This window comes from Papio anubis, chromosome 12 (genome assembly GCF_008728515.1).
Source record: "Papio anubis isolate 15944 chromosome 12, Panubis1.0, whole genome shotgun sequence".
Taxonomy (NCBI): domain Eukaryota; kingdom Metazoa; phylum Chordata; class Mammalia; order Primates; family Cercopithecidae; genus Papio; species Papio anubis.
Window position 1 is genome coordinate 50827017 of NC_044987.1, and position 27317 is coordinate 50854333.

At 38.2% G+C, this 27317-nt stretch overlaps 2 protein-coding genes and 1 long non-coding RNA gene across 9 annotated transcripts in view; 1 reads left to right on the forward strand and 2 right to left on the reverse strand.

Annotated features, from left to right (window-relative positions):
• The window catches only part of ANKRD42 (ankyrin repeat domain 42), a 187395-nt gene that overhangs the window by 85178 nt on the left and 74900 nt on the right, over positions 1-27317 (reverse strand). The window contains exon 13 of one of the 7 annotated variants that reach the window (XM_009187030.4): positions 7307-7667. The exons of the other annotated variants lie outside the window; for them this stretch is intronic. Coding sequence (XP_009185294.2) covers positions 7643-7667 — 25 coding nt within the window. The 3' untranslated portion in view covers positions 7307-7642. Of the gene's footprint in view, positions 1-7306; positions 7668-27317 lie in introns of those variants that run through there. 7 annotated transcript variants of the gene reach the window in all.
• Positions 1027-13084, forward strand: CCDC90B (coiled-coil domain containing 90B). The gene is made up of 7 exons (XM_031653075.1): positions 1027-1556; positions 7528-7647; positions 8609-8712; positions 11600-11701; positions 12351-12392; positions 12479-12550; positions 12644-13084. The coding sequence occupies exons 1-7, from the start codon at positions 1457-1459 to the stop codon at positions 12704-12706; spliced, it is 603 nt and encodes a 200-aa protein (XP_031508935.1). The 5' UTR covers positions 1027-1456; the 3' UTR covers positions 12707-13084.
• Positions 24479-27157, reverse strand: LOC116269710. Its single transcript, XR_004177428.1, has 2 exons — positions 26366-27157; positions 24479-24572 (listed from the first exon to the last, which is right to left on the reverse strand). It is a non-coding gene; the product is annotated as an uncharacterized LOC116269710 (long non-coding RNA).

Here is a 27317-nt window from a genome sequence, read left to right on the forward strand (position 1 = left end):
ATATCATTAGATGAGGAAAGGGGGAGAGGCACAGAGGGGTATGGGCTGAAGAAGCACCTGTTGAGTACTGTGCTTACATCCTGTTGGGATCGTTGGGACCCCAAACCTCGACATACTCTAAGGTTTTGCTTTTTGTTTTTTGAAACTGGTGAGATTAAACTTTTTTACCTTTTCTTTTTTTTTAGATGGAATCTCGCTCTGTCGCCCAGGCTGGAGTGCAATGGTGTGATCTCGACTCACTGCAACCTCCACCTCCAGAGTTCAAGCAATTCTCCTGCCTCAGCCTCCCGAGTAGCTGGGATTACAGGTATGTGCCACCACGCCTGGCTAATTCTGTATTTTTAATATAGACAGGGTCTCTTCATGTTGGTCAGGTTGGTCTCGAACTCCCGACCTCAGATGATCCGCCCGCCTCGGTCTCTCAAAAGTGCTAGGATTACAGGTGTGAGCCACCACTCCTGGCCATCCTAATGTTTTAAATAGCGATTTATATTTCCTCTTCATGAATTGTCTGTTAAAGCACTTGTGGGCGAAAATTAAGTTTTGTTCTTCTTTCAGTGTGCTTCGGGCCTTAGAAATGGTGTTTGTTAGGTAGCTCTCACAAAGCTTTGAATACATATAGATAGAAACCTAGCCGTAATTGTTTAGAATCTTGCGAGAATAAGCCACTGCAACCGCACAACTGTGTGCCATTTTAGGATTTACCGAGAATATTCATGAGTATTGGTGCATTTTAATACAACTACTGTGCATTGTTGCTTTCAGCATTTTACTATGCGGAGCAAAGTCTTGAGTGAGGTCTGGGAAAGATAAATGGTGAAAATTTAAGGAATTTCTCGCAGAAACGGAGGAATTCATCTTCCCTATAGAAAGGATATACCGACTAAAATTAGTTGGTCCTCCCGTGCACCAGACGGCGAAGCAGCAGGATGTGACGCTGCACGGTAAGTGAGCGACTCGCTGGACTACACTTCCCAGAAGGTTTCTTTGGCCTCCGCACTACGCAATCGCCCAGAATGCTCAGCGGCCGAGAACTTCAGGTCCCAGACTGCTGTGCGGCTAAATACGACTCCATCTCCCCCGACCCAAGCGCTTAATGGCCGCTGGCAATCTTGGGGGAGCCAGCTGTTGGACTATGCCCCGCTGCCAGGAAACAGGCGCCAGAAGGTTCTCCGACAAGATCCCGCCTTCCTAAGACGGTAAAGGCGTTCACAGGTCGGGAAGGGGCGGTGGGAGTAGCGGGACAGCGCTGAGCATTGCTCGTGAACTGTGGGTTGGCCTGCGAAGAGGCCCAGTTTCGTGGCACCACTGTGGCGCCCGCACTGGAAGGTGGTCTTGTGACCGAGCGAAAACTACAATTCCCAGCATTCCTGCGGTGCCAGAACTACCTTGCCCGAAAGCCTGTGCGAGATTTACCCCGTCTTCCGCCTCCCGCCCGCCGGAAAACTCTGAGGCCATGAATAGTCGCCAGGCTTGGCGGCTCTTGCTCTCCCAAGGCAGAGGGGATCGTTGGGTTTCAAGCCCCCGCGGGCATTTCTCGCCGGCCCTGCGGAGAGGTGAGGCAAGGCGTCGTGTCATAGATGTCTGAGTGCTCTCTAGGGTGACGATGCCCGTGGGTCGCGCCTGCTCGAGCGAACGGGAAGAGAAGGTGCCACACCCTCCTCCCCGATTCACGCCTTGTGCTGGCGACACAGCTGCCTGCTGCCCCGACTTGCCCAGCTCGCCCCAAGGGGCGAGGACTGAGGAAATCAGTGCCTTTCTGTTCTTAAAGCGAACCTTTGAAGGCCAGGGCTTCGCGCCCGGCTTCTTTCTCAGCCCTTGTTTCCCTTTTTTGGTGACAAGAGGCTAGTAATCTGGTAGGTTTGTCTGGAGGCAGCGTAAGGTAATCTGTGCTTGAGGGTGTCCTGATTTCTTTTGTGGCCTTATCTTTAGATTTTGTTTTTTTAGGTGCTGGCCTCCAGCCCAAGTTTTTGGTAGACAGCATCATAAATTTCAGATCACGTCTGCCTTATTCTCGCTGGAATTCTCAGTACTTTTCAGTCACATTGTAGACTTTGGGAAAAAAAGTGAATACTGGAACCTACAAGTTTCCAACCGGTTGGCACCCCTGTTAACAGAGTGTCCTGAAGACATCTAACTTTATTCCGAGAAACGTTTCTAGGGCTAGGTTTTTCTTGTTGTCGTTTTTTACCCCCCGTTTTTAAACTTCCCTCCTAGTTTTTAAACCGTTTTAAGGTTGTCCACAAAATAGGCGAATAGGCACCTCTTATCAACCTTAGCATTCTCTGTTCACCTTCTTGAATCTTCAGTGCCAGGTACACTGAGCCAGTCGGTACCCAAACACTTCCACGCTGTTATTTATGCTCCGTGTTGTTACTTGTGCTGTTTTGCTCATTGTTTAATTTTAATCCACACCAGTAACAGCTGCAGTCAAAACTGCAGTTGTTGATCATCCGTCTGTAAGATTGCTCTTTAGCTGCCAGGATCATTCACAAGGTCTCTTTTGTTAGGTATTTGGGTGTTTAGCATAAATACACATTATGATGGATTTTACAAAAAGGAGGTAGCACTTTTGAATTCCAGGAAATCATCCAACTTTCATCTTTGTTGACTTTTACAGGTGTGCTTCACATATCCAAATGAAAACAAAATTAAATGTTTTTAGAGAATGAACTTTGAAGTGCATATCATAATGCGAAATACATGACCATAAGTAAATGTTAATGTTTTAACATAAAAGTTTTCCCACTTGAGTCTGAGTGTTCTTGGAGAAACTTTAAATCTCTTCTTACAACTAGTAGGATTTGTGTCCTTCCTCACTAAACAAATATTGAATGTTTATTGTGTACAAGTAGTTTAAACTTGCCTAATAATGTCAATAATCAGGGGATTTGAAAACCTTGACCTCTGACCAATGGAAGGACCTTAGTTATTATGATGCAACTAGTGTAGCACATTAGTAGACCAGCATGTAAGAATATATGCTGTAATGCCTGTTCTTTTGAGTTCCCGACAGAAAAGTAACTGACTATACACTGAAGTGTTTCAGCTGTAAAATTAGTAGTAAATTCATATAAAACTTGCAACTTAAATTTAGTGGGACAACATTTTACATATTTGTTTGTTTGTTTGTTTGTTTGTTTGTTTCAAAAGTAAAATTTGACCTTTTCCAGCAAAGAGGAGTTTGGTGCAAGATAGGCCAGAGTTCCAATCCGCAATCTATGACTTAGTAGTTTTGCCAAACTGGTTAAACCTTTAAACCCTTGAGTTTGTATCTCACTATTACAAACAAACAAATCCGTAAGATATAGCTATCAAAGAATCAAAAGTAGTAACAATGAAAGGAAAGGTTTGGAGTTTTGTACAGATGTTTAAGCCTGTACAAAACTTTTCAAGCTATTAAGGATCTGTTGTTCCACTATGAGCTAGAAACACTGATTCTGGGCACTTCATTTCCCCTACCTATTAATATGGCTGCGAAGACTTATTTTTTTATTTTTTTTATTATTATTATTTTTTTTGAGACAGGGTCTCTGTCACTCAGTCTCGTGTGCCTTGGTGCCATCTCGGCTCACTGCAACCTCTGCCTCCCAGGCTCAGGTGATCCTCCCACTTCAGCCTCTCAAGTAGCTGGGACTACAGGCACATGCCACCGTGCCCAGCTAGTTTTTGTAATTTTTGTAGACACAGGATCTTGCCATGTTGCCCAGGCTGATCTCGAACTCCTGGGCTCAAGCGATCCGCCTGCCTTGGCCTCCCAACTGCTAGGATTACAGGCATGAGCCACTGCACCTGGCCTGTAAAGACATTCTTAATGAGCGCTTATGCATTGAACTGCTCATGACCAGTTGGAATAGTGATTATGAAACCCTACTATGAATATCCAATGGTTTTTCCAGTTGCTTATGGCTTCCAAAGTGGAGTGAAACCCAAAGTTCTACTGCCAGTGGGTGTCAATACCTACCTCATAGGATTGGGAGGACTAAGCAAAGTATTATGTGAATATCTTAGCACATTTAAGGAATAATGTTTTACATATCCTTCTGCATTCTCAGCTCTCCTTAGCCCCATAATAAATAGAAGCCAAGAGAATAGCAAAGGCAGCCCGTGCCTAGATTTTGCTGATTTCATTCATCCTGTCTGGATAACTTCTTTAATATTTAATGTAGCTGTACCATCATCCAAATAGCCATTCTCGATCCTTTATTCTCAAGGAGGGCCAAATGCGTCTCCTTTGTATTATTCATCATTGTGTATACATAATGCCAAGCACAGTGCCTTTCGTTCAGCAAGTATCTATGGAGCATCCAGATTTGTGTAGGCATTGGGGATTCAGTAGTGAGCAAGAACAAATGTGGTCCCTGCTCTCAAGAACTGTATAGTTTAGTGCAGGGGTTGACAAACTTTTTCTGTAAAGAGCCCAATAAATATTTCAGGCTTTGTAGGCTGTAAGGTCAGTCACAACTATTTGCTTTGTAGCATGAAAGTAGCCATAGATTAATCCATAAATGAATGAGCTGTGTTCTAATAAAACTATCTAGTTCTAATGAATAAAACTAGAAAAACAGGTGGTGGTAGTCTACAGGCTATAGTTGGCTGACCACTGACTGGTCTCTTGGGGAGACAACTGAGAGTCACATAAATGTGTAAATTGTGAGAGGGTTTGCAAAAGAATCCTATGCAGTACTATGAAAAACCATCACAAGAGAGACTTAACCCAAAGGACTCGTCAGGCTTTCCAGAGGAAGAAACATTCAGACTGAGCTCTGAAGGATAAACATGAGCAGGCAAAGAAAAAGAGAGCTTTCTGAACAGGGCAGGGGCTGGGCAAAGGCCCTGAGAAGGTAAAGCACATGGCATGTTTGTGGAATTAAAATCAAAGAGCCCTTGAAAGCAGAGGACCAGAGAGAGCATAGCAGGACATGAGACGAGCTACACCCTACAAAGATTTATTGACTTGTTAAGGTATTTGGTCTCTATCCCAAATTTAGTAGGAAGCTGCTCTTTGTGTAAGGTATTCAGAGTGTCTGTTGACTAAGTCAGAGGAACTGTACTAATACGCCTAGCTATGAGACCATAAGATCTTGGACTAATTACAGACAGTCCTCAAGATAGTTTAACTTAAAATTTTTCGACTTTATCATGGTGCAAAAACAGTATGCATTCAGTAGAAACTGTACTTTGAATTTTGATCCTTTCCTAATCTAACAATAATGCATTGGCAGGGGCAGCAAGCCACAGCTCCCCCAGTTAGCCATGGATCACAAGGGCAAATAACCAATACTTAGTATTGCCAGGGTTTTTTGGGTTTTGTTTTTGCATCCCATAATGTTTACAAAATGCCCATTTGGGTGTCTACATGAAATATTCAACACTTTATTGTAAAATAGGTTTTGTGTTAGATGATTTTGGCCAACTATAAGCTAATGTAAGTGTTCTTGACGTGCTTGAGGTGAGCCCAGCTAAGCTGTGATGTTCAGCAGGTTAGGTGTATTAAATGCATTTTCAGCTCAGGATATTTTCAATTTATGATGGATTTAATGGGACATAACCCTTTTATAAGCTGAGGAGCATCCATACTTAGCCCTGAGCCTCAATTTACCTCATCCATAAAATGAGAATTTTAAGGATGGGGTAATAGATGTGAAAACAGTAAAATATTATATAAATGTTATTACTGATTTTTTTTCTAAATCCAAATAAACTTCTAATCAGGGATATGTAACTAAGAGTACCATCACTACTCCTAATGCAGTTGTTATTGAAATTACTGAAATCTGCCCCTCTTTCCTCTAATTTTTCTTTTTCTCTCCTACCTTAGGTCTGATATTTACACACAAAGGCATGTTTCTTTACCCTACTAGATGACATTCAAGTGAAAAAGATTACTGACCAGTGTACCAATATGTGTGTTTTAAAACATTGCTCCACTTTTATTTATAGCTACTTGCTTTTATCTCTTCAGTTAAATAGAATTTTTTGGAGTATTTTAATAAATCTTTTATCATTTGAATTTAGAGTTTATTGTTAGGTTTTTTTAAAAAACAATATCTCTTTCCTGCCTTCTAGTCTATAAAATCAGTGAGAACATCATTCATGTCTGGTTTTGCTTATCATTTTACCCCTGTGCCTGGCATAAGTTCTAGCACTCAATAAATATTCATTAGGCTAGAAGGATATAAAGAAGGAATCACATTTGTTCTACACAGTACTGGTGGAAAAATAATGCCTGAAGTTGCAGTCTTTTTTTTTTCTTTCTTTCTTTCTTTTTTTTTTTTTTTTTTGAGACAGAGTCTCGCTCTGTTGCCCAGGCTGGAGTGCAGTGGCGTGATCTCAGCTCACTGCAAGCTCCACCTCCCAGGTTCACGCCATTCTCCTGCCTCAGCCTCCCTAGTAGCTGGGACTACAGGCGCCTGCCACCATGCCTGGCTAATTTTTTTGTATTTTTAGTAGAGACGGGGTTTCACCGTGTTAGCCAGGATGGTCTCCATCTCCTGACCTCGTAATCCCCTGACCTTGGCCTCCCAAAGTGCTGGGATTACAGGTGTGAGCCACCGCACCCGGCCTGCAGTCTTTTAAATATCTAGATATTTTAAGTGGCTTAGGATAAATAAGAGAAACAGCATGGAGTGTAAGATTTGAAGTCAGAAGAATCTGAGCCTGAATCCTAATTCTACCATTGGCTCTGTAAAGGTAACTCCTTTACCTTTCCTAGAAGTTGTTTATCGGCAGAGTACCTTATAATAAATTCATCAGCAATATACAGAAAAGGTCTTTACTGTGTCTAGGTTAAAACTTGGGGAATTTATTGAAATAGGACAAGAAGGGTTATTTCAGAAATGAGAATTTTTTCTTAGGGTTCTTATGTTGATACCAGTAAATATGCCCATGATTTCAAATCAAATTCATTGATTGAATCAACAGTAAAACTTTGTGGCCCAACTATGTGCCAAAGCACTGTTCTAGGTGCTAAAGATACAGTAGTGAAAACCACAGTCAAAGCATCATGGAACTTCCATTCTGATCCAGAGATACAAACAGCAAACAAGATAATTTCATATTGGAGCTGAGAACTATGTAGGAAATAAACTGTGGATATATAAGTGAGTGGGAGTATGGAAAGCTACTTTAAACAGGGATGTAAGTGTACAAAATTTTCATAGCTCTTGAAAGACTGAGCACAGAGAAGAATTGAATTGTGTAGTTTCTGCTTTACAGTAAGTAGAGCTGAGGTGGTGATATCCAAAGCATTTGATGTGTTTTATTACAAGTTTATACTAACTGTTAACATTCCTGAATACCAAAGGAGGGAAAAGAAACATTTATTGAATGTTTAGTATGTACAGAAAAAAGTCAGAGACTTTTCAGATAAAAGAGAGGCTCAGAGGAGTCAATTAACTTGGGTGAGATGACAAAACTAGAAGAGCTGGAACTATATCATAAATGGATGGGGAAAATGCTTTGTAAGCTAAAGTAGGAAACCTTTATCAGTTACTATAAGAGAAAAAAAATGTCTTCTCTTTTCAGACTTCTTCACCACCACAACCAAGGAGGGATATGATAGGCGGCCAGTGGATATAACTCCTTTAGAACAAAGGAAATTAACTTTTGATACCCATGCATTGGTTCAGGACTTGGAAACTCATGGTGAGAAACATGGATACCTCCTGAAAGAAGAAAATTAATAGCACTCATAATAATTGCCTAGTCAAGACAGTATCACTGTTATGAACAATTAAGAGTATTTAAATAGACAATCCAATGAAATATTTTATAGTCACTAAAAATGATACTATTTGAGAAATATTTACTGATATGAGGAATGTTCAAGATATGTTAATTGAAAAAAGCATTGAAATATGTACAGAATGATTCCAATTAAGTGAAAAAGAAACTAGTTTCTAGGCTAATACTAAAGTCCATGTGGAAGTACAAATGTTTGAGATTAAAAAATCGGAAAATAAGCACAAAAAATTACCTGATATCAAAACAGTAATTTAAATTATGTGATATTAAAGGAATAGACTAATAGAACAAAATAGTATTCAGAGACACAGACATGAATTTAATGTGATGAAGGCATTACAAATTAGGGAAAGGAAGGACTATTTAATAAATGAGATAATAAATGACTAGCCACTGGGAAAAAATATATTAGATCCCCTTACTGAAAACTAAATTTCAGATAGATGAAAAGCTAAATAAATGTAAAAGAATAAGCAGTTTTATAGAAAAAAGGGGGCAAATGCTATAAACAAGCATAACACAGAAAAATAAATATAAATAACAAAAAGTATATGTAATGCTTAACCTCTCTACCAACCAAGGAAATGCAAATTTAAGTAACATTAAAATAACAATGTAATACAATTTTTTTTGCCAATTACTCAAAATAAAAAGTCATATCTAGTGTTAATGTAGATGTGGGGAGATACAGAATGGGAATTAAAATTGTAGAGTACTTTTGGAGAGTAATTTAGCATTATCTGTCAATTTTTAAATTGTAACCATTATTTTAAAAAGAGTATAACAATTTAAATGTTGAGGAGTTACTCTCGCTGTTTATTTTGATAAGGATATATACACTTTACCTATTTGCTGCCTACAGGATTTGACAAAACACAAGCAGAAACAATTGTATCAGCATTAACTACTTTATCAAATGTCAGCCTGGATACTATCTATAAAGAGATGGTCACTCAAGCTCAACAGGTAATACACTGATTACTACCGCTTCTGATACTTTCATTAGACAGTCATTTCATAACTACGTCTCTGTCTACCTAGTGACCTTCCAAACACGCTCGTATCTTCCTTGTTCTCTCTAAAGGGACCACACACACACACAAAAAAACACTGAATAAAGTCAATATTTAGAGAGACTGAATAGTTAGAATAGTTGTAATAATGTTGTGGTAACAGAGATGGTATTTTGCCAAATCTTTGATGGGATGAAATCATTATATTGTGTTATTCATGAGTGGTGGTAGATTGTTAGTGAAACAACTTTTTCCCTCAAGAAAGCTCACCACAGAAGAGCTAATCTTTCTATATATTAAGTATGTTTTATTGCTGCTATACATACATATTGGTTAATTTTCACAGACATAGCTGGAAAGGACTTACATGACTGAGAAGGACTTTATAAATTCCCTAAGACGCCTTAATTTGACTGAATATAAAAATCCTAAAGTCAAATATAAGAATTTAACATGTAAGCGGCACAATGCTGTGTATTTTTCATATATTATTTAATCTCTAACAACCTTGAAAAGTAAGCAGAATTCTATTTGGCCACTGAAGACAGGCTTAGAGAGACTGAGTAATTTACAGGAGTTTTCACTGTGGTGATACGGACAAAAAGCAATAATTTTACATAAAGGACTGAATAAATGAACTTAACTAGAATAATTTCATACTTGATATGAAACTAAGTCAGCTAGCAGGATGGGGGGAGAAAATAAAGTAATAAAGTCTTATTCTGAGAATTTGATTATATTGTGATTCTGATTCAAATCTGAATATTCTCTGATGGCTCCATAGTAGTTACAAAAATCACACTTTTAATATATTTGGCTACTTAACAATAGATTATGTCTTTACATTTAAAGTTGTTAAAGATGGACACCTGTGCAGTTTTGTAGGCTTTTTGAGTCTGTATTTAAAGAATGAGGTAAAAAGAAGCTCTTAAGAGCCACATTAAGGCCGGGTGTAGTGGCTCACGCTTGTAATCCCAGCACTTTGGGAGGCTGAGGTGAGCAGATCACTTTAGATCAGAAGTTCGAGGCCAACATGGCAAAACCCTGTCTCTACTAAAAATACAAAAAAAAATTAGCCACGCATGATGGTGGGTGCCTGTGGTCCAAGCTACTCGGGAGGCTAAGGCATGAGAATTGCTCGAACCCAGGAAGCTGCAGTGAGCCAAGATCATGCTAGTACACTCCAGCCTGAGTGACCGAGCAAGGCTCTATCTCAAGAAAGCCACAATACAATCCCTTATTTTCAGGTTCAGACTCCACAAGTATGAAGTCTGTAATTAGCTTTCCAACTTTTGCCTATGTAATAGGCAAAAATCTCAGTAATAAGAATACATTATTTTTAATGTCATATAATTCCTTTATAGTGATATTTGGGGCAAACAGGACTGCCAGCCCTTAGAGGCCACATCTGTGTGACTTCTGAATTAATTCTCATAAATATGTCACACAGAATTGAATAAAATGAACAACCCTCCTGAGTAATATATGAGGGTTAGAAAAGGCATGCGTCAGCAATGTCTGTTGTACACAGTTAAAAACTTTTATATAAGAAGTCCAGACTTCCTCCACATTAATACATTAGCATTAGACTATCGTGCTTCAGTCATTAGATCTCTGTCCCATCGGTAATAATAATAGTTAACATTTCAGTGATAACCATAGGCCAAGTACTATCTTAAGCATTATACATACATAATCTCATTTAATCCTCAGAACAACTCTTTAAGGTGTACCAGGTACTGTTACTATTTCCATTTTACCAATGAGGAGACCAGAGAAGTTAAATGACTTGCTAGCATCTCACAGTAAATGGCAGAGTTTGGATTCAAAGCTCAACAGCCTGACTCCAGAACTCATACTGTTTTTTTGGGAGGCTTTCTTGTTTTATTTCTAAACCGTTATACAGAGTCCTTAATAAGGTTATACCTCATCTGCTTTTTCTTTTGGTAAAGGATAGATAAATTAGCAAGCTACATGATTTTAAGAAGTGTAGTGCTACAGGTTGAATATCCCTTATCTGAAATGCTTGAGACCAGAAGTGTTTTAGATTTCAGATTTTTTATTTTGGAATATTTCCTTTACACTTACCAGTTGCACATCCCAAATCTGAAATCCAAAATACTCCAATGCACATTTCCTTTGAGTGTCATGTCGGCACTCAAAAAGTTGCGGATTTTGGATTTCGGATTTTTGGATTAGGGATATTCAACCTGTAACAGTTATATTTTCTTTGTAAGACTGTCATAAATCATTTCTACAAAATTGTCCTCCCTAATGAAGCAAAAGCTTATAGATCTATCAGGTAAATGCTACCTTTTCTTTCACATATTCTTTGTAGTGCCAAATATAGGGAAGATACCCAGGAATTTAAACAAAATTGGTTATGTTGTGCTGACAAAGGGCAATTATTTTAACTACATATCTATTTTGTTTTACTATCTGACTTCTGAGTCATATCCAATACCATGGAATTTTCCAGTGGTAGAAAATCTCAAAATCAAAGTAATAAGAGATAAAACCCTTTCCATTTGGTTATTCAAAAAACAAGAACAAAACATTATTGTTTTGAGGAACTCTTAGGGTCTAAGGAAGCATTTTATTGAGATTCTTTTCATTCAAAGACTTACACATTTCTCTCCCCTAGGAAATACCTTTTTCTTCCTTGAATCTTTTTCTTTTCATATTGATATTTCAGATATGTAAGTTTCATATTTACTTAACCAGTCAGCATTATACCTTGTAGCATGTTAACAAATTCATTTAAATTTCATGAAAAACAATTCCATAAATAAAAGATGGCTTTCTGTGGATCACTAGGTTATTTTTTTTTTGTTTTCTAGGAAATAACAGTACAACAGCTAATGGCTCATTTGGATTCTATCAGGAAAGACATGGTCATCCTAGAGAAAAGTGAATTCGCAAATCTGAGAGCAGAGAATGAGGTGATGCAAATTTTAATTTATTACTCATAAAATAACTGATCTCATAATAAGCATCCTACTTAGTGAATAAGTTAATAAGACCAAGTAATAATTCCATGTGGTTAGTAAACAATAAGTTTTTAGATTTAAAAAGTACTATTTGTTTAACCATACCTAATCTTTTTCTATATAAATCATAGTGCTTTGCATACTGACAAGAATAAGAGTTACATTTTATACATATAAAACCACATAAAACAGAAAATCTTTGAGCTATGTATATAAAATTTCTATATAATGGTTTCAGAGCTGAGAGTAATGTGGCATTTTCTATTTTATTTAATCCTGTACTAAATGTCTTTGTGACTTAAGAGAAAAGTGTATTTCTGTAATTAAGTCAGAATTTTAAGTTATGTTATCCACTGTAGCTTTTTAAATTTAGAAAATCAATTTTTAAAAGTATAATACAAAAACAAATGCATTTTGCTCATAACAATTATTTTCTGAATACAGTGGCTTACTAGTTTCTTTTGAAGATTTTTTTCCTTATCAATTGTGTATTAGAAATCCATAGATTGTCCAAATTTTGGTAATCTAGGGTTTCAGATTTTTTTAATCATAATATAGATTTGGTTTAATGCTAATTACATGTGATCTTTCCTGTACCTAGAAAATGAAAATTGAATTAGACCAAGTTAAGCAACAACTAATGGTAAGTGAATTTTTTTTCTAGCTGTTAATTTCAGAACAAATATTCATAATAAGATCATTTTTTAAATATCTTTATTTTCTTTAAAGCATGAAACCAGTCGAATCAGAGCAGATAATAAACTGGATATCAACCTAGAAAGGAGCAGAGTAACAGATATGGTATTGTGCTTTTAAATGTACTTTCTTGGTTACTTACTCCTTTTTAATTTTAGTCTTTTTTTTTTTAACTTCCTGCTGCTTCATATCCTATAGTTTACAGATCAAGAAAAGCAACTTATGGAAACAACTACAGAATTTACAAAAAAGGTAAGGTAATATGTAAAAATGTCTCTTTTGTACAGTTCTTGTGCCTTGTATAACTGCTTTTATGTGTACCAGTTTATAAGTTTGGACTTTTAAAAACTAGCCCTATAGAATCTCTGGCTTCCTCATAACTATTATAGTTAGCCAGCACTTCCAGGGAACCTGGCACCAAGTAGATCGTCATCCATGGGCCATGACCTTGAAGTAAGAATCAAGCTTTCCACATAGTGTGCCTTTTTAAACTAAATTACTTTTATAATAGAAAATAACTATTTTTTGGGCTAGGCACAGTAGCTCACACCTGTTAATCCTGCACTTTGGGAGGCTGAGGCAGGAGTTCAAGACCAGTCTGGGAAATAGAGCAAGACCCTGTCTCAAAAAAAAAAAAAAAAAAAAAAAAAAAAGAACTATTTTTTAAAAGACAAAGATTCACTATTGGTATTTCATAATTGGTACTTAAATGAGTGCCTAGGTTCAGTTAAATAATTATCTTAAGGTTTTAAAAAAGCTATATATTAATAATATATAAACACTTATATTTAGTGTTTATTAATGTGCCAGATACCATTTTACATGCTTTACTCATATCTGTTACATCTGTCAATTAACTTAATATTCATATCAGTTTGTGTGATGTAGGCACTATTATTCCCATTTAAACAATTTGGAAAATGAAGCACAGAGGGGTTAAGGTCCCACAGTTAATAAGTGATGTCACTAGGGAAAGAACCTGGATTCTAAATCCCTAACTTGGAAGTACTGTTCTCCTTCTCAGTAATGCTACAATGTAATCATGACTTCATCTCTGTGGCTTGAGTAAAACCCAGCTTTCTGACTCAGCTTTGTCCTTTTCTTAAAAGTTCAAAGCCATTTGTCCACATTCTAACAGAAAATATATCACTCTTGCTTATAATTTAATAGAAGAGAAGGTCACATTTGTTCTTTCAAAGATCTTACTGTCTTCCCTTACTTCTTGGCCAGATAAAGGAGACAAGCAACGAAATCATCTTATATATTTAGGTATCAAATATGTTATTATGAGGGTTTTAGAATATGCCCAGTATGTGATACTCCTAAAAGATGATCTCCAAATATGAAAGTAGAAGGAATGTAATTCGTCAGTTTATAGTGTTTTTTTATAATTTTTTTTTTATACTTTAAGTTCTAGGGTACATGTGCACAACATGCAAGTTTGATACATAGGTATACATGTGCCATGTTGGTTTGCTACACCCATCAACTCATCATTTACCTTAGGTATTTCTCCTAATGCTATCCCTCCCTCAACCCCTCACCCCCCAACAGGCCCCACTGTGTAATGTTCCTGTATCCAAGTGATCTCATTGTTCATTTCCCACCTATGAGTGAGAACTTGTGGTGTTTGGTTGTCTGTCCTCGTGATAGTTTGTTGAGAATGATGGTTTCCAGCTTCATCCGTGGCCCTGCAAAGGACGTGAACTCATCCTTTTTTATGGCTGCATAGTATTCCATGGTGTTTATGTGCCACATTTTCTTAAACCAGTCTGTCATTGATGGACATTTGGGTTGGTTCCAAGTCTTTGCTATTGTGAATAGTGCCGCAGTAAACATATGTGTGCATGTGTCTTTATAGTAGCATGATTTATAATCCTTTGGGTATATACCCAGTAATGGGATGGCTGGGTCAAATGGTATTTCTAGTTCTAGATCCTTGAGGAATCACCACACTGTCTTCCACAATGGTTGAACTAGTTTATAGTCCCACCAACAGTGTAAAAGTGTTCCTATTTCTCCACATCCTCTCCAGCACCTGTTGTTTCCTGACTTTTTAATAATTGCCATTCTAACTGGCGTGAGATGGTATCTCATTGTAGTTTTGATTTGCATTTCTCTGATGGCCAGTGATGATGAGCATTTTTTCATGTGTCTGTTGGCTACATAGATGTCTTCTTTTGTGAAGTGTCTGTTCATATCCTTTGCCCCCTTTTTGATGGGGTTGTTCTTAGATTCTGGATATCAGCCCTTTGTCAGAAGGGTAGATTGCAAAAATTTTCTTCCATTCTGTAGGTTGCGCGTTCACTCTGATGGTAGTTTCTTTTGCTATGCAGAAGCTCTTTAGTTTAATTAGATCCCATTTGTCAATTTTGGCTTTTGTTGCCATTGCTTTTAGTGTTTTAGACATGAAGTCCTTGCCCATGCCTGTGTCCTGAATGGTATTGCCTAGGTTTTCTTCTAGGGTTTTTATGGTTTTAGGTCTAATATTTAACTCTCTCATCCATCTTGAATTAATTTTTGTATAAGGTGTAAGAAAGGGATCCAGTTTCAGCTTTCTACGTACGGCTAGCCAGTTTCCCAACACCATTTATTAAATAGGGAATCCTTTCCCCATTTCTTGTTTTTGTCAGGTTTGTCAAAGATCAGGTGGTTGTAGAAGCATGGTGTTATTTCTGAGGCCTCTGTTCTGTTCCATTGGTCTGTATCTCTGTTTTGGTACCAGTACCATGCTGTTTTGGTTACTGTAGCCTTGCAGTATAGTTTGAAGTCAGGTAGCGTGATGCCTCCAGCTTTCTTCTTTTTGCTTAGGATTGTATTGGCAATGCAGGCTCTTTTTTGGTTCTATATGAACTTTAAAAGTAGTTTTTTCCAATTCTGTGAAGAAACTCATTGGTAGCTTGATGGGGATGGCATTGAATCTATAAATTACTTTGGGCGGTGTGGCCATTTTCATGATATTGATTCTTCCTATCCACGAGCATGGAATATTCTTCCATTTGTTTGTATCCTCTTTTATTTCGTTGAGCAGTGGTTTATAGTTCTCCTTGAAGAGGTCCTTCACATCCCTTGTAAGTTGAATTCTAGGTATTTTATTCTCTTTGTAGCAATTGTGTATGGGAGTTCTTCACTCATGATTTGGCTCTCTGTCTGTTATTGGTGTATAAGAATGCTTGTGATTTTTGCACATTAATTTTGTATCCTGAGACTTTGCTGAAGTTGTTTAGTTTAAGGAGATTTTGGGCTGAGACAATGGTGTTTTCTAAATATACAATCCTATCATCTGCAAACAGGGACAGTTCGACTTCCTCTTTTCTTAATTGAATACTCTTATTTCTTTCTCTTGCCTAATTGCTCTGATTGGCCCAGCCAGAACTTCCAACACTATGTTGAATGGGAGTGGTGAGAGAGGGCATCCTTGTCTTGTGCTAGTTTTCAAAGGGAATGCTTCCAGTTTTTGCCCATTCGGTGTGATACTGGCTGGGGGTTTGCATAAATAGCTATTATTATTTTGAGATACATCCCATCAGTACCTAGTTTATTGAGAGTTTTTGGCATGAAGGGCTGTTGAATTTTGTCAAAGGCCTTTTCTGCATCTGTTGAGATAATCATGTAGTTTTTGTTTTTGGTTCTGTTTATATGATGGATTACGTTTATTGATGCATATGTTAACCACCCTTGCATCCCAGGGATGAAGCCGACATAATGGTGGTGGATAAGCTTTTTGATGTGCTGCTGGATTCGGTTTGCCAGTATTTTATTGAGGATTTTCGCATCAATGTTCATCACAGATATTGCTCTAAAATTCTTTCGTTGTTGTGTCTCTGCCAGGCTTTGGTATCAGGATGATGTCAGTCTCATAAAATGAGTTAGGGGGGATTCCCTTTTTTTCTGTTGATTGGAATAGTTTCAGAAGGAAACTATTTTGTACAGCTCCTCTTTGTGCCTCTGGTAGAATTTGGCTGTGAATCTGTCTGGGTCCTGGACTTTTTTTGGTTGGTAGGCCATTAATTATTGCCTTAATTTCAGAGCTTCTTATTGGTCTATTCAGGGATTCAATTTCTTCCTGATTTAGTCTTGGGAGGGTGTATGTGTCCAGGAATTTATCCAATTTTTTAGGTTTTCTAGTTTATTTGCATAGAGGTGTTTATAGTATTCTCTGATGGTAGTTTGTATTTCTGTGGGGTCAGTGGTGATATTCCCTTTATCATTTTTTATTGCGTCTATTTGATTCTTCTCTCTTTTCTTCTTTATTAGTCTTGCCAGCAGTCTATCAATTTTGTTGATCTTTTCAAAAAACTAGCTCCTGGATTCATTGATTTTTTGAAGGGTTTTTTGTGTCTCTATCTCTTTCAGTTCTGCTCTGATCTTAGTTATTTCTTGCCTTCTGCTGGCTTTTGAATGTATTTGCTCTTGCTTCTCTAATTCTTTCAATTGTGATGTTAGGGTGTCAATTTTAGATCTTTCCTGCTTTCTCCTGTGGGCATTTAGTGCTATAAATTTCCCTCTATACATTGCTTTAAATGTGTCCCAGAGATTCTGGTATGTTGTATCTTTGTTCTCATTGGTTTCAAAGAACATCTTTATTTCTGCCTTCATTTCGTTATGTACCCAGTAGTCATTCAGGAGCAGATTGTTCAGTTTCCATGTAGTTGAGTGGTTTTGAGTGAGTTTCTTAATCCTGAGTTCTAGTTTGATTGCACTGTGGTCTGAGAGACAGTTTGTTATAATTTCTGTTCTTTTACATTTGCTGAGGAGTGCTTTACTTCTAACTATGTGGTCAATTTTGGAATAAGTGTGATGTGGTGCTGAGAAGAATGTATATTCCATTGATTTGGGGTGGAGAACTCTGTAGATATCTATTAGGTCCGCTTGGTGCACAGCTGAGTTGAACTCCTGGATATCCTTGTTAACTTGCTGTCTCCTTGATCTGTCTAATGTTGACAGTGGGGTGTTAAAGTCTCCCATTATTATTGTGTGGGAGTCTAAGTCTCTTTGTAAGTCTCTAAGGACTTGCTTTATGAATCTGGGTGCTCCTGTATTGGGTGCATATATATTTAGGATAGTTAGCTCTTCCCTTTGAATTGATTCCCTTTACCATTATGTAATGGCCTTCTTTGTCTCTTTTGATCTTTGATGGTTTAAAGTCTGTTTTATCAGAGACTAGTATTGCAACTCCCGCTTTTTTTTGTTCTCCATTTGCTTGGTAGATCTTCCTCCATCCCTTTATTTTGAGCCTATGTATGTCTCTGCATGTGAGATGGGTCTCCTGAATACAGCAAACTGATGAGTCTTGACTCTTTATCCAATCTGCCAGTCTGTATCTCTTTTAATTAGAGCATTTAGCCCATTTACATTTAAGGTTAATATTGTTATGTGTGAATCTGATCCTGTCATTATGATGTTAGCTGGTTATTTTGCTTGTTATTTGATGCAGTTTCTTCCTAGCATTGATGGTCTTTACATTTTGTCATGTTTTTGCGCTGGCTGGTACCGGTTGTTCCTTTCCATGTTTACTGTTTCCTTCAGGAGCTCTTGTAGGGCAGGCCTGGTGGTGACAAAATCTATCAGCAGTTGCTTATCTGTAAAGGATTTTATTTCTCCTTCACTTATGAAACTTAGTTTGGCTGGATATGAAATTCTGGGTTGAAAATTCTTTTCTTTAAGAATGTTGAATATTGGCCTCCCACTCTCTTCTGGCTTGTAGAGTTTCTGCCGAGAGATCCACTGTTAGTCTGATGGGCTTCCCTTTGTGGGTAACCTGACCTTTCTCTCTGGCTGCCCTTAACATTTTTTCCTTCATTTCAACTTTGGTGAATCTGACAATTATGTGTCTTGGAGTTGCTCTTCTCGAGGAATATCTTTGTGGTGTTCTGTATTTCTTGAATTTGAATGTTGGCCTCCCTTGCTAGGTTGGGGAAGTTTTCTGGATAATATCCTGAAGAGTGTTTTCCAACTTGGTTCCATTCTCCCTGTCACTTTCAGGTACACCAGTCAGACGTAGATTTGGTCTTTTCACATAGTCCCATGTTTCTTTGAGGCTTTGTTCATTTATTTTTACTCTTTCGTTTTATTTTTTATGTTTATTTATTTGTATTCTTTCTTTGTTTTATTTTTACTTCTTGCTTCATTTCATTTAAACTTCAGTCACTGATACTCTTTCTTCCAGTTGATTGAATCGGTTAATGAAGCTTGTGCATTTGTCACGTAGTTCTTGTGCCATGCTCTATCACGTCATTTAAGGACTTCTATACATTGTTTAATTAGCCATTCGTCTAAGCCATTCGTTTTTCAAGGTTTTTAGCTTCTTTGCGATCGGTTTGAATCTCCTCCTCCTTTAGCTTGGAGAAGTTTGATTATCTGAAGCCTTCTTCCCTCAACTCGTCAAAGTCTTTCTCCATCCAGCTTTGTTCTGTTGCTGGCAAGGGGCTGCATTCCTTTGAAGGGGGTGAGGCACTCTGATTTTTAGAATTTTCAGCTTTTCTGCTCTGTTTTTTCCCCATTTTTGTGGTTTTATCTACCTTTGGTCTTTGACGATGGTGATGTACAGATGGGGTTTTCGTGTGGATGTCCTTTCTGTTTGTTAGTTTTCATTCTAACAGTCAGGACCCTCAGCTGCAGGTCTGTTGGAGTTTGCTGGAGGTCCAGTCCAGACCCTGTTTGCCTGGGTATCAGCAGCAGAGGCTGCAGAAGAGTGAATATTGCTGAACAGCAAGTGTTGCTGCCTGATCGTTCCTCTGGAAGCTTCGGCTCAGAGGGGTACCCGGCCGTGTGAGGTGTCAGTTTGCCCTACTCGGGGGTGCCTTTCAGTTAGGCTACTTGGGGTCAGGGACCCACTTAAGGAGGCAGTCTGTCCTTTCTCAGATCTCAAACTCCGTGCTGGGAGAACTACTACTCTCTTCAAAGCTGTCAGACAGGGACATTTAAATCTGCAGAGGTTTCTGCTGCCTTTTGTTTGGCTGTGCCTTGTCCCTGGCTATGCCTTATCTCCAGAGTCTACACTTGGCTGGAGTCTACAGAGGCATGCAGGCCTCTTTGAACTGCAGTGGGCTCCATCCTTTTCGAGCTTCCTGGCCACTTTGTTTACCTACTCAAGCCTCAGGAATGGCAGGCGTCCCTCCTTCAGCCTTACTGCCACCTTGTAGTTAGATCTCAGACTGCTGTGCTAGCAATAAGAGAGGCTTCATGGGTGTGGGACCCTCCCAGCCAAGTGTGGGATATAATCTCCTGGTGTGCCGTTTGCTCAAACCCTTGGAAAAGCACAGTATTAGGGTGGGAGTGACCCAATTTTCCAGGTGCTGTGTGTCATGGTTTCCCTTGGTTAGGAAAGGGAACTCCCTTACCCCTTGCACTTCCTGGGTGAGGCGATGCCTCGCCCTGCTTTGGCTCTCACTCGGTGGGCTGCACCCTCTGTCCTGCACCCACTGTCTGACACGCCCCAGTGAGATGAACCCGGTACCTCAGTTGGAAATGCAGAAATCACCTGTCTTCTGTGTCGCTCATGCTGGGAGCTATAGCCTGGAGCTGTTCCTATTCGGCCATCTTCTATTTCTTTCACTTTCTAGAGAGTACCCTTCACTTCTAGTGTGGACATGTTTAAAAAAATTTTTTTTTCAAATGACATAACTGCAAGGTTTTTAAGAATATAGAGAAGAGGCAGATTGGTCAGGATAAGAAACACTTAGCTTTAGTTTTTCCTCTTTTTCCCCTTGATCTTAAAGAGTAGTAGTGCTTGGCCAACTAAAAAACAGCTATGGCTTTTCAGTTCAGTTCTGACTTCAATTCCCTCTTTTTTCCTACCCCCCTCTCTTTTCTCTTCTCTTCCCTCCATGAGCTAGGAAAGATTTATGACTCTCTTGGGGCCAGCTGTGTCGCTCTTGTCTCCCCCTGAAGATCTGTCACTAGTTTTGGGCTTCCGTGGCAGCAGCCATCTCACCATTCCATAGACTGCCCACCCTTTGGACCCTTGCATGTACTTCATGTGGATACTAAAGTCATTCTGACCTAATATCACCAGAAATAGTTTGCTGTGACAACAGTGCATTTGATTGCTGAAACCAGTTCAGCAGGTTAAGGGTCTGGCCCAGTAGAGCAATGCTTGAGACAGGGTAAATCTGTCCAATTCTAGAGTTCAGTGATAGGAAGCTTACTGGCCTTAAGATAAAACCCATATTCTCTTGCTGAGCACAGTGGCACATATCTGTAGTCCTAGCTACTTTGGAGGCTGAGGCAGCAGGATTGCTTGAGCCAAGGAGTTCATCGAGGCTAAAGATGATCATGCCTATAGTCACTGCACTCCAGCCTGGCAACACATGAGACCCTGTCTCTGCAGAGGCAGAGCCTGATCCCACAGAAGCAGAATAGAATGAATGTCTCTTCAGATAGGCTGGTCCCAAATAGGAGTGGGGAGGAAGTAGGCTAATTGCGCCTTGTTTCTTCTACTAGATTTACAACTGGGCAAGTCACTTTACCCAGGGCAGACTGGATAAGGGGATGAAGAATGATGATAGTTATGCTACTGGAGCTTCCTTCACATGGAGGAGAGACACATTCCCTCTTAATATTTTAGAGTATTTTAAATCTTAACAGACTACTAATTTATTTACTTGCTTAATGTCTCTCTTCTTCACTAAGATTATCAATTCAATAAGAATAAAACCATGTTTATCTCTGTGCACAAAGGGACTAGCATGCTGTTTGGCATATAGCAGGCAGTCATACTGGTTAATTGAACAAATGCAGTGTACTTTGTTACAGTGGACTTTAATATATATGGTCACTTATTAATTGACCCAGTAGAAATTCATGTACAATGTGCTAAGAACTCTCTTAGGCAATAGGATTGTGAGATAAAAATGAATCACAATGCAACAGGATAATGTCAAGAGTTTTTCTTTTGAAAACAAAGCAGCAGTTAGATTTTTGAGGAAAATATAGTTGGAAAGCCTCTGACTCGCTAACTCACTGGACCATATGGACCAATCTCTTGACTACTCTATGCTGCAGATTCCCTGTTTGTTTATAGCTAAACAAATGACAAGGTTATTTTGAATAACTGATTTTGTCCAACTTTTATAGCTATTACCAAGGCATTATGAAATCAAAATGTTTACTTTTTGGTCTTATCTTCTTGATCTGGATAAAACTGAAGAACTAAGATGAAAAGGACATTTTAAAATTTCTTTGAAATTACTTATGATTTACTAATAGATATTACTTTGTAAGAAAAAATATACATCTAATAACAAAACTAGAATTTAAATTTTCCTATGAGTTTCTTGAGAGTAGGTACTAGATATCAATAAACGTTTGCTGAATTTAAGTCATTAAGGAAAGTTTTGTTTTATGTAATAAATTTAAGATGGGTTAACTTAAACTAGATTAAGAAGCAGGGATAAACTGGTTTTTGAGTATCAGATATTTTAAAAATACATGTAATAATCAGAGCTCAATATTTAGCAACTCTACAGATTTCATATTAAGTGGTGTACATTTGCACTAAAGCACACATTTATTTATGAAATGGAGTCTTGCTCTGTCACCCAGGCTGGAGTGCAGTGGCGCTATCTCAGCTCACTGCAACCTCTTCCTCCCAGGTTCAAGCAATTCTCCTGCCTCAGCCTCCCAAGTAGCTGGGATTACAGGCATGCACCACCACATCTGGCCAATTTTTGTATTTTCAGTAGAGACAGGGTTTCACCATGTTGGCCAGGCTGGTCTAGAACACCTGACCTCAAGTGATCTGCCTGCCTCAGCCTCCCAAAGTGCTGAGATTACCGGTGTGAGCCACCGCACCTGGCCTATCAATCATTTTAAAATTTATTGTTTTAGTTCATTACCAAAAAGAAATCAATCTCCAGCTATATGGTAAGTCACTTTTAAAACCCACACAAGTTTGTTGTAATAGTCTTTTATTTTATAAAAAAAAATGTAATTATGCAATGGTTATCAGGAAAGTTAATTCAGTAATAAATATGTAGGCTAGGGAATAGTTTTCAAATATTCAACCAATACCAACAAAATCCTGTATGATTTACACAATTGTTCAAGCAAACACAAGAAAACTCTGGTTTGATTTCTATGAACTATCAAAAAGGGTGAAATGCTCTTCCATCTCAAACCAGGTCTGAATGACAGCTTTTCAATATACTAAAGACACACACAATAAAGACAAAATATCTCTTTCTAAAATAGTCCTCTTTTAGTCCATATATACTTTGAATAATCTTGTGTAGTAAATTTTTGCTGCAACTGACAATGTTCAAAGTAAATCTCTCCTGGTTTGGTGTTCTAAGAAGCCAACAGCCATGGCAGTATGAGCATTACTACTACTTCCAGAATCTATAAAATCCCAATGCTATTGCCAGGCAAGTAAACACCGAAGCTGTGAAAAGAAGAAACTGTGTTATAGGTCTTGTATTTGTATTATTTTGCAGAGCTAATGAGAATAATGTTATCTTTAAGTGAAGAGCAAAAAACCAGGAAATCCAAGCAATTTTCTATCCTGTTTTTTATTCCCTAGAAAATTAAGGATGAAAGACATTTTTAAGGACAGCATTAATGCCCAATTCTTAAAAGCACCTGTATATTCAAATGTAAATTATATGTCATTTAGAACATATAAACTGTATTTAAAATCATTAACATTAGCATTATTGACTACTATAAATAATTATAAACTCTAACTTCAGATCTCATGATAAATGAAATCTTTCTTGTATTAAAAATTATGTAGTTAGGCTAGTAAAATATACATATATCTATGAGAAGAGAATTTTAATTGCCTTTTCAGTGCCTTTTAAAATAATTTCTCATAATTGTTAAAAAAAAATCTTAATAAAAACTCTTTAAACTCAATGAGGTAGAAGAAAAGGCAGAAGCAGCATCAGGTTTTTAAAATAGTTAATATACTACCTGTACTTTATGTTACATAATTTTGGATTAAAAAAAAATTGAGTTTTCCCAGCTTTTAGAAGGTAAGTCTGTGTGCGGCCTTTAGGGACTCCCTAGTTTCCAGTTTGTTTAAAATACCAATGAATGAATTTTAAAAACAAGTTAGAGATGAAGAGAAAACTTTTGTGAATAAAGACACAAGAAATTAGCCTTTCAAAGTAAAGTTATTCATAATGTATAAACCCATTTGTACACCATCCCATTTGATCCTACTACTTACTGAAACTTGGTTAATGATAAGATCATTGTCTCAGTTTTAATAAATGGGATTAGGCATCTCTAAGAAATACAGAGAAGGACATTTGAGAAGTAATAACACAAAGTTTCTAGTCTTACTGCCACTGGGCAATTATATATTCTCCCATTTGATCCTGCTACTATTTGCCACGTGTTGGGTAGTATGCTAGTATGCTGAGCAATTACACAGTAACCAGGAGATTGGTGGTATTATCCCTGTTGTACAGACGAGGTAATATACCCAGTTACATCGCTAGCAAATAGTGGAGGCAGGATTTAAGACTAAGTGTACTTGGGCTGGGCACGGTGGCTCACGCCTGTAATCCCAGCACTTTGGGAGGCCGAGGCAGGCAGATCACGCAGGTCAGAGATCGACCATCCTGGCTAACACGTGAAACCCCGCCTCTACTAAAAATACAAAAAAAATTAGCTGGGCATGGTGGCGGCTAGAGAATGAGGCGGAGGTTGCAGTGAGCTGAGATTGCACCACTGCATTCCAGCCTGGGCAACAGAGTGAGACTCCATCTCAAAAAAAAAAAAAAAAAAAAAAGACTAAGTGTACCTGACTCCAACGCCGTTTTTTTTTTCTTTTAATAAAAAAACACACAAAAAATTTGTTATCCTTATTACATACTGTGACACCTGAAAAACTCAATCTGTCATTTATTTGAGTCACATAGTGCTATCTAAGTGGTTACATCCTTGCTGATTCAACAGCTGATAAATTAAGTTTTAGATAACCAAATGAACACTTACTTATTGTGAGGTAGGAGGTATTTTGTTCCTTCAGTAGAGTATACAATCGTTACTGCATTTAAGTTTCTCTCTCATGTCTTGCTGCTGTTATTTCAGCTTTTATTTCTCATGGCTGTTGTTGTAGTAACTATGGAGCCATCTCCAAATTATTTAAGTTTGCTGTTTATCCTCTATACCCTGTCTAGGGAGACATTCTACATATATGTAAAATGCTTAGGTGAGCATGTGCCTGGTACATTTTAAGCACTCTGTAAACATTAGCTTTCATTATTTATCTGCCAAGAGCAAAATCTGCCACATTATCTACATAGATTAAATGGAAATTGCTATTATTCCTTGGTGGCAGTGTTCTGGATCAAAAGGTGGTGTCTGACCCAGGATGAACCATTCAGACTTCTTTCTGAGGATTTCACAAATTGGAACTAAGCAAAGAGGGCAATCTCTCCTGATTAGTTAAAGTGGAATGATAAAAGAGTCTAGGTGCTAATGTTTCCAACTTATGGAGAAAGCTGGTATGAGAAATTGAGGCACACATTCACAGATGTAAACAGTAAGTTCTGATTCCAATTATGCTTGTAGGTAGGCTATTTTACTTGTGCCCCTTCCATGGTTCAGCTGATGGCTGGGGGCTCCATCTTCAACCCTGCTGGCACCTCAACATCAGTGGTGACTGCCCAGAAAATGACTAAGAGTATAAACCAGCAGTTTTCTTTTAGACAGCAATTTGTTAATATCAAACATTTTAAATGTGCATATCTTTTTGACCCCAAAATTTAAATGTACATAGCAAGTTGTTATATAGAAATACTAGCATGGGGGTACAAAGATATGTGTGTGTGTATGTATACTTACTCAAACGTAACACATATATATGGCTGTTCAATACAGTATTGTCCTTAATAATGAAAAACTGGAGGGAGAATGCCTGTTAATAGAGGACTGGATATATAAATTGCGGCATTTTCATATAGGGAATACTGTGCTTTCTAATAAAAAGATGTCTGTGTGTATTGATGTGGAAAGAAATAGGACATTTGGTCAAATTTTTAAAAGTTGTAGACTATAAAAAATACGTGATCTAATTATTTTTATAAAGTATATAAGATGTTTATATATAGAAGAAAAAGACTAGAAAATGTTTACTACTAATAGTAAATATACATAGGGAGGTGCTTTCACTTTTACTGCTTTTGAATTCTGTGAATAGTTTATAATGAAAATACATTACTTTTTATAAAAGGAAAGAAAAAAGACAAGTAATAGTTGACTAGGGCATTCTTTCTAAATCACTGGGCTGGGCCCTGTAATTGGGTCAGGTCAAATGGTACTTGAGGAGCTCAGTATGTGACAAATAATCTAATTTTGGGGTAGTATCTGTGCTGAATCAGTTGATTTAAGGTAAGGTCATCTCCCCCTCCTCCAGGTTTTTAATGGGCTTATATCTACTTTTTTGATCTTTTTTCTCTAACCTCATTCAAATCTTTATGGAAGAACATAAGCAATACAAAGAAAATTTTCATTTTGTTTTTTCACTGTAGAATACAGAGTTTATCCTTCTATCATTTTTGTGCTTGTGTTTATATATTTCTTTTATGTCCACATGCTTTTTCTATTAGTAAGCTGCAGAATTGCCTGCTAAACTTATATTCTGAAGGGTAACACATCTATCTGTGAGGACGAAAGCAGCTTAACATTTAGAACTGTCCCATACTACATCCTATATGTTCCTTCCTTTGGCTGTGTCTAATTTGGAATCTGCTATAATAAAAATTAGAAGTATTTAAAAAAAAAAACCCTATAATCCAAAAAATATCCTGAGACTAGAACCTTCTTTAAGCACTACAGGGGACCAAGCAATAAAGGAGCCGTGTTTTATAGCTCCTCCTTTTTCTCCTGTGCCTGCTCAGTTACCTTGGTAGGTAGGAACTAACAGGAAAATGAGATGGCAGCAATTTCTTTCTCTGACAGTCTTACCTGCAAGATAACGAATTGTCTCAAGTTTGTTAGACTCCATCAGTGTTTTCAAGGAAGCAATTTCAGCGTCAATTTTATTACTGGTCTCTGAAATAATACTTTTGGTTTGAGTATCCTGTAGTAAACCAGAATAAATAAGAGAACTTAATTTTGTTCCTTTGTATTAAATGGACAAAAGCATTTACATTAGAAACCCTCACTTATGGGCTAATTGTGATACAAAAGTCTTAATTGGGGAAACAGTAAAAGCATAGTGGTATAAAAAAATTTTAAGCATTCCAAGATGGCCAAAAAGGAACAGCTCCGGTCTGCAGCTCTCAGTGTGACTGATGCAGATGATGATGGGTGATTTCTGCATTTCCAACTGAGGTACCTGGTTCATCTCATTGGGACTGGTTGGACAGTGGGTACAGCCCACAGAGGGTGAACTGAAGGAGGGCAGGGTGTTGCCTTACCCAGGAAGCGCAAAGGGTCAGGGGATTTCCCTTTCCTAGCCAAGGGAAGCCATGACAGACTACCTGGAAAAACGGGACACTCCCGCCCAAATACTGTGCTTTTCCCAAGGTCTTAGCAACCAGCAGACAAGGAGATTCTCTCCTGCGCCTTGCTCAGCAGGTCCCACTCCCACGGAGCCTTGCTCACTGCTAGCGCAACAGTCTGACATGGAACTTGTGAGGCGGCAGCCTGGCTGGAGGAGGGGTGTCCGCCATTGCTGAGGCTTGAGTAGGTAAAGCAGCTGGGGAGCTTGAACTGGGCGGAGCCCACCACAGCTCAACAAGGCCTACTGTCTCTAGATTCCACCTCTGTGGGCAGGGCATAGCTGGACAAAAGGCAGTAGACAACTTCTGCAGACTTAAATGTCTCTGACAGCTCTGAAGAGAGCAGTTGCTCTCCCAGCACTGCGTTTGAGCTCTGAGAACACACAGACTGCCTCTTCAAGTGGGTCCCTGAC

Excerpts from the sequence above, each read along its gene's own strand:
- CCDC90B (XM_031653075.1), top strand. The coding sequence starts at position 1,457 with ATGAATAGTCGCCAGGCTTGGCGGCTCTTGCTCTCCCAAGGCAGAGGG. Across the intron at positions 12,393-12,478 it reads AAGTTAAGCAACAACTAATG|CATGAAACCAGTCGAATCAG; the intron begins GTAAGTGAATTT and ends TTTTCTTTAAAG. Across the intron at positions 12,551-12,643 it reads GGAGCAGAGTAACAGATATG|TTTACAGATCAAGAAAAGCA; the intron begins GTATTGTGCTTT and ends CATATCCTATAG.